Source organism: Sciurus vulgaris, assembly GCF_902686455.1.
Source record: "Sciurus vulgaris genome assembly, chromosome: 1".
NCBI classification, from domain to species: domain Eukaryota; kingdom Metazoa; phylum Chordata; class Mammalia; order Rodentia; family Sciuridae; genus Sciurus; species Sciurus vulgaris.
The window spans coordinates 588,348-604,334 of NC_136461.1; the positions used below are offsets into that span (position 1 = coordinate 588,348).

The following is a 15,987-nucleotide window of genomic DNA, read 5'->3' on the forward strand; positions in this document are numbered from 1 at the left end:
GATGCCAACATGGTCAGGCTGGGGACCTGCCAGAAGGGGCGAGTGTGGCCACAGCCTGAGCCCCTGCAGGAAGGGCTTGTCCAGGGACAGTATAGCCACTGGTGGGGCCACAGGCTGCTAGGCTGGCAGGGAAGTGCACCTACACACCTTGGCATGTGGGGTCCTTGTAGGTGATTGCCACCCTACTGCCCCCACTATAATTTTTTTTTTTTTTTGTACCAGGGATTGTACCCAGGGCCCAGGGGCACTTAACCACTGAACCATATCCCCAGCCCATTTTTTTGTTTGTTTGTTTAGGCAGGGTCTCCCTAAATTGTTTAGCACCTTGCTAAGTTGCAGAGGCTGGTTTTGAACTTGTGATCCTCCTGCCTCAGCCTCCCAAGCCCCTGGGATTACAGGCAAGTGCAGCTGTGCCTAGCTCTTCCCCCACTATTCTGAGGGCACTGGAGGAGGGGCCTTGGTGGTAAATGAGGTCCGTGTACACTCTTTCTCCCCTCACCTCCACCTATGCTGTGTCAAGAACACGCAGTCAGCTCCTCGCCAGCGGCTGAGCAGGGGGCCAGTGTAAGCCCCTGTTGGCCAGGCCCTGGGGCCCAGCTCTCCTGCCATCTCCTGAACTCTGCAGTGTGGCACCTACATCCTGGTGAAGCCTTCTGTCTGTTTCTGGTCTGCACCTCAGAGCACTGGACTAACATGTGGTCCCTGCTGTCCTCATGTGCTTCCCTCCCGCATCCAGACAGACAGAAGAACTGAAAGCCCTTCACTGTCAGGAGTAAGCAGCAGAACTGGGCCCTTGCTCCTAGGAGGACTCAGACCTGCCGCTTACAGGGATGGACAGGACTATGGCACTGCGAAGAGAGTGAGAACGCTTGACTGGGGGCTCCTGGGGGGATGGACAGATGGTTTTGTAGGCATACCTGGACCAAGTCTAAAAGTCAGATGTGGCCTTTATTGGGTTGTGGCAAATCCCCCAGTAGGACCAAATGTGGCAGCACACAGAACCATCTCCCCGCCCCCCTCTGTCCTCAGTCAAATCAAAAGCCAGACTCCAGCCCAGGGAGGGGCACTGGTCAAGGTCACGAGACACCCAGTGACTGTCAGGTGGGCCATGGAAAAAAGGGGAGAGAAAGCTGGAGAAAGGGGTGGAAGGCAGAGGTGGAGCCAAGGGGTGGCCCCAGTGGCCCAAGCAGCACAGAGGGCTGTCCTCAGTCCCAGCACAGATCAGGCAGCAGCCCAGCAGGGACTCTGGGCAATGCAGTCTGGAAAGGCCCTTGGGGGCTCGGCAGTGGCACAAAGCACCCCTGAAGAAAGGGGTTGTGCCAGCCTCCCAGGCTGACCCCAGCTTCCTAAGCCCCCAGGTCCTGACTGAGCCTCTCTGGGCATCTTCCTGCCCCTAGCAGGGAGAGGCCAGGAGGACCTGAAGCCTTGGTGGACATAGAGGGATCTTGGTTGTGCTGGAAGTGGGAGCAGGGCCACCTGGACAAGGGTGGCCGAAGGGTGGTGGCCACTAGGGACTGTGGCAGAGTCCCTAGGAGAATGACGTGGTTCCTGGAAGAGGGTGTGAGGGCAGCCACTCTGGCCAGTCCAGACCAAGTTCCAGGAAAGCAAGCGGGTCCAGCCGCTGGGAAGGAGCCAGGTGAGCGTGGGAAGGTCAGGAGACATCCTCCAAGGCAGAGCTGCTGGCCAGCCAGGAGCCCAGGCCCCTTTTATTTGCAGTACTCCTTCCTGAACTCTGGAAACCAACCAAACAGCTGCTGTCAACTCTGCCCCTTTCCATGGGAAATTCAGGGCAGGCATTCTCCAGGACTCAGAGCTCCTGAGTAGAGACGGCAGGGGTCTTCTGCCCGTGGGACCTGGAGCCTGCCTTTGGGATCCTGGAGTTGGGTAGACTGGGGTCAGCAGAGGGGCGGCAGGAGCCTCCCCACCAGTGCTCACCTTTGTCCAGGTCGATGCTCTTGGCGGGCAGCGGACTGTGGGCCAGCTCAGCTCTCTCCTTCAGGATGTTGTTCTTGTAATCTGGTGTGGGGAAAGCAGGGTGAGGTCCTCCCAGAGGCGCCCTCCCCGCCCTGGCCGTGGTGTCTGGCCTACCTAGCTGAATGTCCTCACTCCTATAAGGAGCCTGATCCTCTGCGGCCACGGCAAACTCCGCCAAGTTCACATCCTTCCTGGAGGGGCAGCAGGTTAGCGGGTGTGGCCGGCCTGGGCGGGGGCGGGGCGGGAGGCAGCACTCACCCTGCGGACTTGGCCAGCTTCCTGTCGGCGTGCTGGTAGCCTGCCGATGGAGGGAGACGGTGTTGGGGGCAGCCTCGCCCCTCCCCGGCGAAGCCCTCCGCACTTGGGCTCGCCATCCGCGGGGTCACAGCACCCGCGAGCCCCGGGGTCTGGAAGGCTCCAGCCTCACCTCCGCGGCGGCGCTGGCGTGTGGCCAGGACCACAGTGATGAGCAGGAGGATGAAGAGCAGGAGTGTGGCCAGCACGTAGCCCAGCTGCTGGAAGAAGTGGGCCCGGCCCTCGGGGACTATGACGTTGATGACGCTGCGGCCTCGCGCCAGCGTGGGGTCTGCGGGCGGGCGGGCGGGCAGCGTCAGGCGCGGGCCCCAGGAGGAAACGCGGGACGGGCAGGGGGCGCACTGCCTCCCGCTCCCCGGGTCGGCGCGCTCACCTGGGCCGGGGGCGCCGCTGTGACCAGAGCCGTTGCCGGGCGAGGCCCGCGGGGGCGGCTCCGCGGCGGGCTCAGTGACCCTCAGGTGGAAGACCCGGCGCTCGTGCAGACCACAGTAGTGGTGGTGCAGGTGGCAAGAGTAGGTGCCCTCGTCGGCCGGTTCCAGGGGGTCGATCCGCAGCGAGAAGTCGCCGCGCGCGAAGGCGTCGGCACCCACCGCCACGCGGTCGCGCAGGAAGGGCGGCCCGTAGGCGCGGCGCTCGCCAGATGCGTACAGGTCCAGCAGGCGGTCGGCTCGGTCGTGCGGCACCCCTGGCGGCTGCCGGTCCCAGTGCGCCACCTGCTGCGCCTCCTCCAGGTGCCGGTCGGTCCACACGTGCGCGCGGTTCACGCACGTCAGCAGCGCGGGCGCGCCGCGCACCGCGGCCAGCACCTCCTTCTCGCCGTCCCAGTACGCGCGCGCGGCTCGGGCTGCGGAGGGAGGGACCGGTCAGCGGCCGGCGACCGGAGGGGTGGGGGGCGCGCGCGGGGCACACTCACGGTCGTCGGTGACCTCGAGGCGCACGGCCAGGCTCTCGTAGAGGTGGCAGTAGTGGTGGTGCAGGTTGCAGGTATACAGCCCCTCGTCGCCTTCCTCCACTGCTGCTTGCCGCCCGCCCGCCCGGAGAAAACGGCCACATGAGCTCTCGCCGCCACGCCCGCGCCCCAGCAGCCCGCATTCCCTGGGCACCCCGGGGTTCCATCACCGTACCGCGGATGAGCAGTGAGAAGTTGCCGTCCTGGAAAGCGGAGGGCGACAGCAGCAGGCGGCCACGGTCCCGCGGCTCGTATACTCGCTGCTCACCCGCCGAATACATGTCCACAAGTCGGCGCGCTGGACCTCCCGGTCCGCCGCTGAGGTCCCAGTGGACCACACGCTGGCGGTCGTGCAATCGGTCCTGGGTCCACACCATGCGCGGGCTCTGGCAACGCAGCACAGCCTGGGTACCCGCTGCCCAGCTCACTGCCGACTCAGACACCACCGAGCTGCCAGCTGTTGGGGACCCGGAGGGCCCTGATGAAGAAAGGAGAGTCAGCAGGGCTGGGGCCCAAGGGGACTGGTAGGAGTGCCCCCCCACACACACACACCGTAGAGTGGTCACTAACCTGAGGACAGGAGAACAGCAGAGCCTGGAAGGAGAGGAAGAGTAAGACTAGGGAGGAGCACCCTCAGCCCTTGGTACCAGTCACCCCCGCCCCCAGCCTGTGGCCACTTGGTTCCTGGGCCCCCCTGCAGTCCCGGACAAGGTTGTTTCCATGATGCCCGCTGAACTGTGGCTGCAGTGAAGCAGAAGAAGTGGGGACACAGGGTGGGGCTCCTGCAGCTGGACATGGGCAGACCCTCACAAGCCCCCAACCCTCACTGCCACTCTGCCTGGGATTTGGGGACAGCTCCTGCCCTTCGGGAGTGGGGAAGCTGGGCTCCCCAGGGGCTGAGTTGTAGGCCAGGATTTGACCCCTTGATGGTTGGCTCCGGAGTGTGGGCTTGTCATCAGCGGCCACCGCATCACTGCGCTGAGTCCACCCCAAACTCCTCAGCCTGAGGCCTGTGCACATGCTCATGTGGGAGGGCCACACCACTTAAGCCCTGGAGGGTCCTGAAACCTTAGACCCCAGGGAATGCTGCCCCACAACCAGGATTCAGTGGAGCCTGAAGCTGGAGGAGTGGGCATGGGGAAAACGCCCCCATCTGCCACCCCACAGGCCCAAGTTCCTGCTGCAGAGAAGTGGCCGAGCGCCCAGAGCTTCTGAGAGGAATGTGCAGGGTCAGCAGGCCAGCCAGGGCGGGCCAGGGGGCCCTGAAGGGGGCTGGGCAGACCCTGCAAGCCCCAGAGTTCTCAGGCATCCCCTTCAGAAGTGCAGACCTGAGTCACTTAACCTGGAGCCCCACGGTGAGTTGGTGAGTCGGGCTCAGGAGGCCCCACGGAGGCACCCTTGGCCACGGGCTCCCCCCTCTGGGCTCCAGCATCCCCACATCCCACACGGGAACTGTCAGAGGTCTGTCTGAATCCAGACGCCCTCCAGTGAATGCTCTTTTCGAGGCCCCCAGCCCGTCCCCGTCCCTGGCAGGGGCACCTCGGCCCTCCCAGCCCAAGCGCAGACAGGAGGTTCTGCCCAGCACGGGTAGCTGGCACCGGAGCCCCAGCCTCCCGACTCACTCTGCAGAAGCAGGAGTTTCCACAGCAGGGCGCGGGACGGCAGCTCCATGGCGCCAGCCCAGCCCCTCGCCTGGCTTTGTCTCGCTCCAGCTCCAACTCTCCAGAAAAACAGCCGACCCCCTCCCCCGCCAAGCACCCGCCGTGACATCACGGAGTCCTGGGCCGGCGATCTGTGCCCGCCCACTCCCTCTGCTCCGGCCCCTTGGCCTCCACATCCTTGGCTGCTCTGGTGGGGAGGGGCTGCCCTGCAGCCACCCTGCCCTGGAGGGTGGAGTGGAGCCCTGGCCGGTCACTTGCTGGTCAGTCCTGGGGAGGGATAGCAGCCTAGTCCTTGTGGGGGCAATGGGGCCTGAGGGAGGACCCCTGAGGCTATGTGAGTGTCTGACATCTGCGACTTCCTGGGCTGTTGTTCTGGGTGGGGGCCCCTCTGTCCCCACCTCTGATGTTCCCCCACGAGCTCCCCCCACCTGCTGGCCCCTTGTGCCCGATGGCCTTTCTGCCTTTTCCTCTTATCTGAGGAGGAACTTGGCACACTTCTAGAGGCCCTGGTGGGCTCCCTGGGGACAGCATGATGGGCACTGAGGCCCAGTCCTCCTTAGGACCCAGAGGAGCCAGCCAGGGTGGCCCCTGGCACTGAGGCCAGAGGGGTGGGCGACCTGGACAGAGCGTCCTGTCCCTAAAACCAGACTCACCCAGGCTCTGTGCCCCTGGGAGACCCCCCACCCCACAACGAAAGGCACAAATTTGAAGCTCTGGGAAACGTACAAGTCACATAAACAGATGTGAAATGACAGAGCAGGCCCTGTGTACCAAACCCGCTCCTGCTAGTTAAGCAAACCTCAAGACAAAAGGGAAGAAAAGAAGATTCCACGCAACCACAGAACCCCTCCACGCAGCCTGGGCCGCCCCTGTGGATGGAATGCTCCTCACAGGCCCCAAGCCCTGGGGCAGGGTTCCCGGGTCCTCCGATAAGGCTCCCACCCCAGGCTGCCACGAGGGGAGGGGACAAGAGGGGCTGAGGGCGAGGACCTGAGGGTCCCAGCTTCTCCAGGCTGGGTGGGGCCCCTTTCCCCGCCGGGAGTCCGAGTGGGAACTCGCCCCCAGCTCCGCCCCCAGCTCCGCCCCAGCTCCGCCCCCAGCTCCGCCCCCAGCCTTCATTCTGGAAAAACAAGCCCCGCCCTGCGGCCCTCCAGCCCGCCGGCCCCTGTTTTCGTAACTGGTTTCCATTAGTGCTGAAGCCTCTGTGGACATCTCCGCCACTCTCCCTGGGAACAGGACCTCGGCTGCGTGTCTCTCCCAACCCACCTGTCCCAGGCTGTCCCTCTCACGTTCTCTGTCCCCACAGAGGGAGAAGGTGCAGGCCACAGGCAGATGGCTGACCTCTGGGGTCCAGGAGGAGCCCTGGCTCCAATGGGAGTCTGGGGGGAGTTGGAAGGAGACTAGAGGCACTTTGTTCCATCCCCTGCTCAGACCAGGGCACCCTAAATAGCCACAGGGCCCTCCCCATCCCTGCGGGTCCCCTGTCCTCAACCCTGCTTGCTGAAATTTGGGATGCCCTCAAAATGCAGACCCCAGCAATTCAGAGGCAGGTCACAAGCCAGATGCTGATGTCTGGGAGGCCTGACCTTTGAGAGGCTGGGCAGGCACAGCTGACCCTCAACACTCTCCTGCCATCCCGTCCTGTGCTTCAGGCCAGGGAGTGGAGCAGAAGGCCCACTGCTCCCTCCCACCCTCAGCAGGAAACAGCCACAGATGACCACAGAGGCTGGGGAGGGGGCAATCTGGGCTGCCAACCAGTGCCTGTCCCCCCCCAACCGAGGGCCTGGGACCCTCCTGCTCCTTCCTGGGCTGGGCTGTGGAGCCCCTGCAAGCCCCTGGGCTGCCTGCCATGCTGTGGACACACAGCCCACTCTCCACTGGCAACTTCATCTCTGCAGGAAGAGGGCAGGCCAGGACAAAACAAAACCACTGACCTCACCATGCTCTGGCCAGGCCCCCAGCCCAGCCAGACCAGGGCCTGGGCCCAGCAGCTCTTCTGGAGGCGTGGTCAGACAAGGGGATGCACCAGCCCACTGGCGCTAGCTGGGATCCAGGATCCGGCGCTGGCTCCTGTTCCTGGTGACTCGGAGATTCCAAGCAGCCGGCTCATCGGCACATGGGGAAGAAAAGCCACAGGCCCAGAGACAACCAGACCCAACTGTGCACACAGCCGTGCACACCCACTCACGCTCACTCTGGGGCTTGGGAATGGGAACCACTGAGGCACCCTCCCACTGAGCCACACCCCAGCCGTCTGAGGGCATTTCCAGACAGGGTCTCACTCGGTCGCCCAGGCTGGCCTGCAACATGCCATCCTCCTGCTCCGGCCTTCTGAGGGGCCTGGGTTACTCACAGGTCACCCACCAGGCCTCTGCTGATCCACAAGGAACAGGGAGACAGACACGCACACAAACAGAAGGTGCTCACACACAAGTCCACCCTGGGCTGGGTGCAGCTCCTCAGTGGAGCGTGTGCCTGGCCTGCCTGAGGCCCTAGGTTCCGCCCTCAGGACTGCAAAATCAATACCTGTGTGAACAACCAAAAGAAGATAGTTTAAAAAAAAACACTGCACATTTTCTTCATTCAGCAAGCACTTAGCAGGCACCAACTGTATGCCAGGCCTGCCCCAGGCACTGCCCAACACTGCAAAGCATTCAGGCCTGCCCTGCTGGCAGCTGATCATTTCTTCAGATCATTCTGGGTTGTTTTTTTTGTTTGTTTGTTTGTTCTGTTTGGTTTTTTGATACCCAGGATTCAACCGTGGGGCACTTAACCACTGAGCCACATCCCCAGCCCTCTTTCATACTTTATTCTGAGACAGTCTCCCTGAATTACTTAGAGCCTCGCTAAACTGCTGAGGCTGGCTTTGAGCTTGTGATCCTCCTGCCTCAGCCTCCTGAGCCACTAGGATTACAGGTGTGTGACACCACATCTGACTCCCCAACCATTTTTATTTTTTTTTATTTCTTAAAAAAATACTTTCAGTTGTAGATGAATACAATACCTTTATTTTTTTATGTGGTGTAAGGATTGAACCCAATGCCTCACATGTGCAAGGCAAATGCTCTACCACTGAGCCACAACCACAGCCCCTAGTTATCTTTATTTTGAAACAGGATCTCACTGAGTTGCTTAGGGCCTCGCGAAGATGCTGGGGCTGGCTTTGAACTTTCAATCCTCCGCCTCAGCCTCCCAGGAAGCTGGGCCACAGGTGTGCACCAACACTTGTGCCCAGCTCTTCAGATCATTCTGTACACTGAGGCAAGTACCAACAGCAGAATCAAACAAGGCAGACACTCTTTGGCTGGACCGGCCAAGGATGGGCTGCAAGGGCTGACCAGGGCACTTGAGGAGGCTGCCTCCTATAAGGAAACACTGAGATGGTTGGGTTAAAGCCGTCAGGGTTTATGTGGACGTGCAAGGAAAATGGCCCCACCAAGTCCACCTGTGGGCAGAATTCTAAGATGGTGCCCAAGACTCCTGACCCATGGGGCTTGCATCCACCCAGCCCCTTCCTGCGAACATGGGTGGCATAGATCCAGCCCCTCAACTAGTCCGTGGGGCTCCACAATCTGACCCAGGCGCGGATGTCCCAGCACAGCCGCACAGGTACCCAGTGCTGTTCCCTCTGACCTGAGAGCAGCAGGACTCAGTCCAGGGGCTGGCGGGGTGGCCTGCGTCCCCTTTGGGAGCAAGAGCACTCCAGCTGACAGTCAAGGAGAGACTGGACCTCAGCCCCACAGCTGCAGGGACAGGAGCCTTCAGCCTGAGTGACTGGAAGAGGGCCACCAACCCTCAGGGACGAGCTGGCAAGCACCCCAGCAGAGACACAGACCCTTGGCTGAGGGAACCATGCAGTGACTATGTGAATGTTACCAGCAGCAGGAGACTAAATCCGCCCCTGGAATGGACGGGGTAAGCTCACAGAAGGAAAAGCCACCTGTCCTTGAGGACAAGTGATTCCCCAGGTCCACCAGTGCTTGGTCTCCAATTTGGGACTGGCTGCTGGTAGAGGGGCCCAGTGGGTCAAGAAGGCCAGCCTTTCTTTCCTGAGGCCGGGGCTGCGCACCTTCCAGAGGCTCCTGGGGGCTGACCTTGGGGAGTGTGCTTGCAGCATGACTGTGGTCACAGGCTCCATCTGTGCGGCAGAGCAGGCAGGCTGCGTCTGCTGCGCCCAGGATGAAAGGCTGCTTCTCAGGGCACCCTGGTCCCTCAGGGCCCCTGCTGCCCCTTGCTGCTGCCTTCCAGCCTCTCTCCTCCGTGGCACGGGTGGGAGAGTCTCACCCAAGGGAAGCGCTGGAGGAAGGGGTCAGCGGCATGGTGACCACCTGCTGCAGAGCTCAGTCCAGCCATATGCCTATCACATGTAGTCCTCTGACAACCAGGTAGCCTTGACTTGGCCTACAGTGACCTTCCTGACGCCCCCTCCACGTGGAAGCCAGCACCTGGGTCCTCACAGCCCACCTGCAGTGGGGCCCCTCTGCCTCTTCACTCCCAGGCCATCTGCCTGTGGCCTGCCCAGTGACTGACCCTGCTGCCGCCTGGCACCGGACCACAGTGAAAGAGCACAGCAAAGGCTGGGGTGCAGCAGCGGCCCAATGCTCCCGAGTCCTGTGTCACGGCAGCCTCGCGCGCCCTCCGGCTACAGGGGGTTGGAGGAGAACACTTTTTTAAAGGATGTTTTGTTTTAGTTGTAGGTGGACACGATACCTTTGTTTTATTTTTAGGTGGTGCTGAGGATAGAACCCAGGGCCTCACGCGTGCTAGGTGAGCCCTCTGCCACAGAGCCCCAGCCCCAGCCCGAACCTTTGTCTTCATGCTTGTGAGAGGTGGCCTTGGGCGAGGGATGAGGCTTATGGTGGGGGGCTTGCCCGGCCTGTGAGAAGCCCTGGGTTCCATCTCAGTACCACACACACAGCACACAGACCTGTCTCACTGTGCCCAGGTTGGTCTGGAACTCTTGGGCCCAATTGATCCTCTTTCCTCAGTCTCCTTTTTAGGTGGGGCTGTAGGTGTGCTGACTCTAGTTGTGTAGGTTGTTTTTTTGTTTTTTTTTTTTTTTCAGTTATTTTGTTTGTTTGTCTATTTAGTACCAGGGACAAGCCTAGGGGTGCTTAATCATTAAACCACATCCCCAGCCCCTTTTCATTTAATTTTTTAATTTTGAGACAGGGTCTTGCTAAGTAGTTTAGGGCCTCCCTGAGTTGCTGAGGCTGGCATTGAACCTGTGATCTTCAGCCTCCTAAGCCACTGGGATTGCAAGTTCGTGCCACCTGGCTCTGTTTATTTGATTTTATTGTGTTTCATTTGAGAGCTGTTCTTCCTTTACTCTAAAATAACCCTTCTGCTTTTTCACGGGGGGATTGAATCCAGGAATGCTTTCCCACGGAGCCCATCCTTGGCCCTGAGGTCACAGACGTGCTCGTGTCTGTTCTGACTGTCACGAACCCACAGGAGCGTTGAGCCCCAGCGACGAAGCCAGTGTGAGAGCCTGCGGTGGCCTGGGCTCCTGAGCCAGCCTGCCCATGCCTGCCTGAGGAGCTGGCTGACGTCGGCCTGGGTGTGGCTCCGGCAGCTCGGGAAGGCCACGCCCTTCCGACCTCGCTCCCTGTGGCAAGGCTTCCAGGCAGGAGCTCTGCGAGGTGTGGGAGGTGGTCACCAGATGGCAGGACCCCCTGTCGTGTCTGCAGAGGTCCTCACCCCCTCAGCGGGCAGGTGGTCTTGGTGTTGCTGGAGTCCCGTGGGGGCCCCACGGGCAGGCAAGGCGTAAAGGCGTGTCCATTCTGCACGTGGGAAACTGGGCTCAAGTTTTGATAGGCAGAATCAGAAGGCACCCCTGGAGAGACAACTGGTCAGTGTCACTGTCATGCCAGGAGGGAGGGCCACTGTCGTGGGTCTAACATGGACCGATATCTAAACACAGCACAGCAGTGAAGGATCTGGGAGGACCAGGTGAAAAACATCCCTGCATAGGGACAGCCCTGCGGTCAGCAGCTGGAGCAGGGCTGGGGTCAGGGTGGAGGACGGCGCCCCTGGGTCCTGCAAGAGAGCCAGCACTTTGGGGACGGGCTTTCTTTCCTATTCCATGTGCCTTCCTAGTTCAGCAGGAGGGTGCCTCCTAAGAACGTGCCTGTCTTTACATAAGTACTCATGTCAGATAACAAAGTCAAGCTTTGGGCTTTAGTAACTACATTAACGTCTATATAACATGGCGGGTATGGTGGTGCGCGCCTGTGGTCCCAGCAACTCTGGAGGCTAAGGCAGGAGGATAGCAGGTTCAAGGCCAGCCTCAACAACTCAGACCCCTTACCAAAATAAAAATAAAAAGGGCTGTGGATACGGCTCAGTTGTGAAGCGCCCATGGTTTCGATCCCCAGTAACCACCCCTCCAAAACAGAAAACAACAAAACAACCTGTATGTAACAGAATGTACAACCCATCAGTCACTGTCCACGTGGACTGTGAGGCAAATATGCTTTTACAGTGACCCACTCTTTCTGTACTCTTTTGTGAATTTTGGCATCTTTAGAACTTATCCAGGTGTTTGCTGTGAACTTTGCTGTCACTGCATGAGTCCTGCAGCCAGCTGCCCTGGGTGGCCCTCACCAGGTCTTCCTGCCTGTTTCCCAGCAAGACACAGGCAAAACTGTTAGGGTGGCAGGTGGAGCCCAGCTCCTGCGCCCTGGCTCCTCCGTATCATTTTAAGACAAGCCAGCCACATTCCAGACAGGATGGTGGCACTTCTGTCCTAACTGGTAACCACACCCTCCTTCTGACCCAAGCTGGGGAGCCAACTGGCCTTGCTGCTGCCCAGGACCACAGGTCTGTCAGTGAAGTCCTCAGGATACGGCTCACTGCACACAGTCCCAGTCTTGCCTGCTCTTCAGGATGTTGGGGGCCCTCACACACAGACACTGGGTTGTTCCAGAACAAAGCACCAAGCATATGTCAGAATCCAATGAGATGGATGTGGTAGCCAGGCCTGTCATCCCAGTAACTTAGGAGGCTGAGGCAGGAGGATCACAAGTTCCAGGCAAGCCTGGGACTCAGCAAGACGCAGTCTCAAAAAATTATTAGAAAAGGTGTGGAATGCGGGGGAGGCTGGGGATGTGGCTCAGAGGCAGAACACCCTGGGTTTGATCCCCAGTAACACACACACACACACACACACACACACACACAGTATTTGAGCAACAAAGTAGTGTGAAGTAAGCACCCTCAAGTTCATGCTGAGCTGCAGGAGGGGCTTGTGTGTATGTGAAGTCAAGAGTGTGGGGTAACATCACCTGACCACGCAGCCGGGCACAGGAGGGCCAAAGCTGCCTCCGGGGCCAGCTGCCTGCTGTTGCTTGAGATTCTGCTCATCAGGACATCCGCAGGACTTGGTGGGGACTTGTTCCCTGTGGTATTGTCAGGGACAGACCCTGGACTGATGGGTCCCAGACAGCTTCCCTCAAGTGCCGGCTGCTTCTGTCCCTGTGGCCTATGCCCACATGCCCTCCTCCTATCCTGCAGGAGTGTAGACCTGGCTCCCTTCCACTGACGATGCTGCAGGTCCCTTATGGCCAGAGCCCATGGTGTCTGACAGGTCACACGCCTGAATTCAAGAGAGGGGGATGGAGCCTGAGGGGAGCAGCCCGACAGGGCCCCAGAGCACATGGAGGAGGGGCTGCTGCCTGTCTGAGAAGGTGCCCTGAAAGCCCCTGGGGCCACCCACCTGGCAGTGAAATCTAACTGTGCACAGCACTGTCCGAGGCTCACAAGGACAATCCTTTATGAAAGTTGCCAGATACTTTGATTTTCCATAGTTGAAGAAATATGTTTATGTGAGCTTAAATATTTTTTGGGGAAAAAAGGTAACTGGCCTGACTTATTAAACAGACCAGGAAATCGAGGAGAGTAGATTCATTAAGCTTCCATACATAGAAAGCTGTGATACTGTCAGAGTTCCAGGCACCTTGACAAAGTTGGGGAAAAGCCACACGGTTTCTTCATATAGAAATCACAGAACCAGACTGATTGGATCAGGCTTTGTCCCGGTTAAAAGAACTATCTGGCAGGGCATGGTGGCGCACACCTGTGACCCCACAGACCTGGGAGGCTGACACAGGAGGATCACATTTTCAAGGCCAGCCTCAGGTGTGACTCGGGGGTAAGCACTACCTAATGATCAGGCCCTGGGTTCTATCTTCAGCACCACCAGGACTGACTAAATAGACAAAAGTAACCGAGTTCTGAGTCAAACGGGACGCAGCCCTCGATTTCTGTGTCCGTCCCTGCCTGTGATCTGCTGCAGGCAAACAAGTCCTGCAGGAAACGAGCGTCAGACCTGAGGTGGGAGGGGCTCCACTTGATGTGTCCATTACATGCTTCCTCAATGAGCCAGTGCCCGATGAGCATCGAGAGGCAGCACACTGGAAAGAGGACAGCAGGACCCCTTGAAGAGGGGACACCCTGGTGGGACCGGCAGCCCCACAGTGCAAGAGGGAGGGTTTGAGGAGGGGCCCGAGGGTGGGTTAAGGACTAGCCAGAACAGCCAGCCCGGAGCTCCCTGGAGGGGTCTCCGCTGGATGGTGTCCTCACCCCAGGCCTGGCAGCACCCACAGACTGAAGTCCCATGTCCAACAGAAGCAACAGAGCCTGCCAGGGTGGCCACACAGCTGTGGGGCCATGGCCTCCATCCCCACCCCGACTCTGAAGCGACCCAACTGGGGCTCTGCAGCCCACACTGGGGAACAACTGGGTGGGGGTCTCGAACCTCAGACAGGCATCTCCAGCCCTAGGCACAGTTCCAGCATCCTTCCTGAGGGAGTCACGCGGGCCACAACCCGGCCCAGGGAAGTAGCCTTCTGGGCTCTGCTCTGGGAGGAGGACCACTGCCCTCGCCAGCTGCGTGCTCCCCAGGCCACAGTGAGCGAGGCTGGTTGGAGACGCAGGGCTTCTCTCCTCACACCCGTGCCTTGCCCAGCACAGGAACCCAAGTCGGGAGCGCCCCACTGGAGGCTGGAGGGCCAGGACACTGGCCATGCAGGCAGGGGTGGGGCAGTGGATGCCAGGTCCCAGCCCAGGGTCCACGAGGCAGGGCTCCAGGATGTGCTGAGACCACCCTCAGCAGCCCTGGCTGGAACTCAAGCCCTGACTGCCGCTAGGACTGAGACGGAGCCAGCTGATAGCTAGACCAGAGCACATGGGCCGTGTAACAGGCTCCACATCACTGCACCTTGTCTGCCTCTGGTCGGAACAGGGGTGACAACAGGAAGGGGCTGGGAGGCAGGGTTGAGGCCAAATAGGGGAAGAGAGAGCAGCCTTTTGCAGCCTGGGAGCAGCTGCAGAGATAAAAATAAAACCCCCAAATTGTCTGTTGAGGCAGTGGCCAGGACCTAAAGGCTTCCAAGCCACAGGCAGAGCAACCTCTGCAGTCCAGGCCCTACTCAAGGGGACGGGTGGAGAGGAGGTGACTAGAGACACGTGGGCTCTCACCCTTGGCATTGCTGACATTTGGGGCTGGCTCTGTGGTGGGGCATTCTGTCTCAGATTTGGCAGCAGCCCTGGCCTCTGCCCCCAGTGTAACAACCAAAAGTGTCTCCAGATGTGGCCCAGGGCTCAGTTGAGAACCACTGCCCTGGAGCCCCCTCTGGCTGGCACCCTGGGAACTGGGATGGAGGGGCCAGACCTGAGCCACCTGGTCTGCTACTCCCACAGACCACCCTGCCAAGCCCGAGACTTTGGCTCCAGACAGCCCACTCTACACCCCACTTCTCCCACAGCAGGGAAGGGTGGGGTGAGCTTCAGGGCAGTTCCTGTGGCAGGGCTGGCAGGAAATACCGAGAGCAGCTGCTTGGCAGCCCTGGGCACTAGCCAAGATGGCCAGCAGCAGGCAGGAGGCCCAGCTCCAGAAGGGCATGCCCTGCTCCACTGGGGGAGGCTCCACTGCTGACAACCTGGTCCTGAGACCCCAGCCCACTCACTGTGAGGGAAACCTAGACCCAGACAGGGTGCCCATGCGCCCGCTGGGAGGCCCCGTGGGGAGCTTCCCTCCTGCTGTTCTGGTCCTCAGCCTGGTCCTAGGGCCTGCCAGAAGCCAGGCTGCTGCCCCCTTGTGGCCACCAGTGTAGGCAAGCCTGCACCCTGGAAGGCCTCCAGGCTGTGGTCAGCCTCACCCTTTCTTTACACAGCCCCTAAGTCTCTCCTGACAGACAGGGACCTGGACAGGACCCTGCTGTTTGGAAACCTGCTAGCTCCATCTGGCTCCCAGAGAAACGTGGAGCCATCCACACAGCGTACCTTCGACCTCAGAAGCTCCCGGGAACTGTATTCAAGTTACCCTCCCCTCCTCTGAGGCCTGATTTGCAGGGAATTAAGTCCAGGCCTCAGAAATATTTTGGTTTGGGGGGTGGGGGAGGATTGAACCCAGAGGGACTTTACTACTGAGCTACATTCCTACATCCCAGCCCTTTTTTATTTTTTATTCTGAGACAAGGTCTTAGTAAGCTGCTTAGGGTCTAAATTGCTGACGTTGGCCTTGAACCTGTTCTTCCCGCCTGGGCCTCCCAGGTTGCTGGAATTGTGGGTGTGCACCACCACACCTGGTTTCCCAGACATGTTTTTGTGACCAAAAAACAGGAAGCCCTGAGAGTCCTAGCAAGAGATGCCTTGGCCCTGACGTGGTAGCAGGTGGAGGCTGCAGTCTGAGTACACACCGTATTGCTAGCATCTGACGCAGGGGTCAGAGGGCAGGGAGCAAAGCGGATGAGCCCACACACATTTCTGGTGCCCTACCCAGGCTCCCATGCCTGCAGTCCAGCTTCTCCATGGCTTGATGCATAAGTGCAGGGGCTCCTCGGGCCCCCAGCTCTTAGGGGTGACATGTTTCTCTTCACCTGGGGGAACTGAGAATCACGGGGCCCTGTTTCAAGCCAAGGTTCTGGGCTCCTCCAGTTCTGTGAACAGTACCCCTTCCTCACCCCCAACCCTAAACCTTCCAAACTACTCTCCAGGCCCTGCAACCAATCAGCCCCTACCCCCACTGAGAACCCAGGGAAGTGGCAGAGGCTGAGAAGTCAATAACTGGCCAGGTTCCCAGCCAGG

General features: G+C 59.9%; 1 protein-coding gene across 1 annotated transcript; it reads right to left on the reverse strand.

Moving 5' to 3' along the window:
- Positions 1-929: 929 nt before the first annotated feature.
- Positions 930-5,009, reverse strand: MXRA8 (matrix remodeling associated 8). Its single transcript, XM_079149343.1, has 9 exons — positions 4,861-5,009; positions 3,809-3,832; positions 3,414-3,716; positions 3,203-3,304; positions 2,663-3,133; positions 2,233-2,560; positions 2,089-2,165; positions 1,936-2,016; positions 930-1,732 (listed from the first exon to the last, which is right to left on the reverse strand). Exons 1-9 carry the CDS (start codon positions 5,006-5,008, stop codon positions 1,707-1,709), a joined length of 1,560 nt encoding a protein of 519 aa, XP_079005469.1. The 5' UTR covers position 5,009; the 3' UTR covers positions 930-1,706.
- Positions 5,010-15,987: the final 10,978 nt, after the last annotated feature.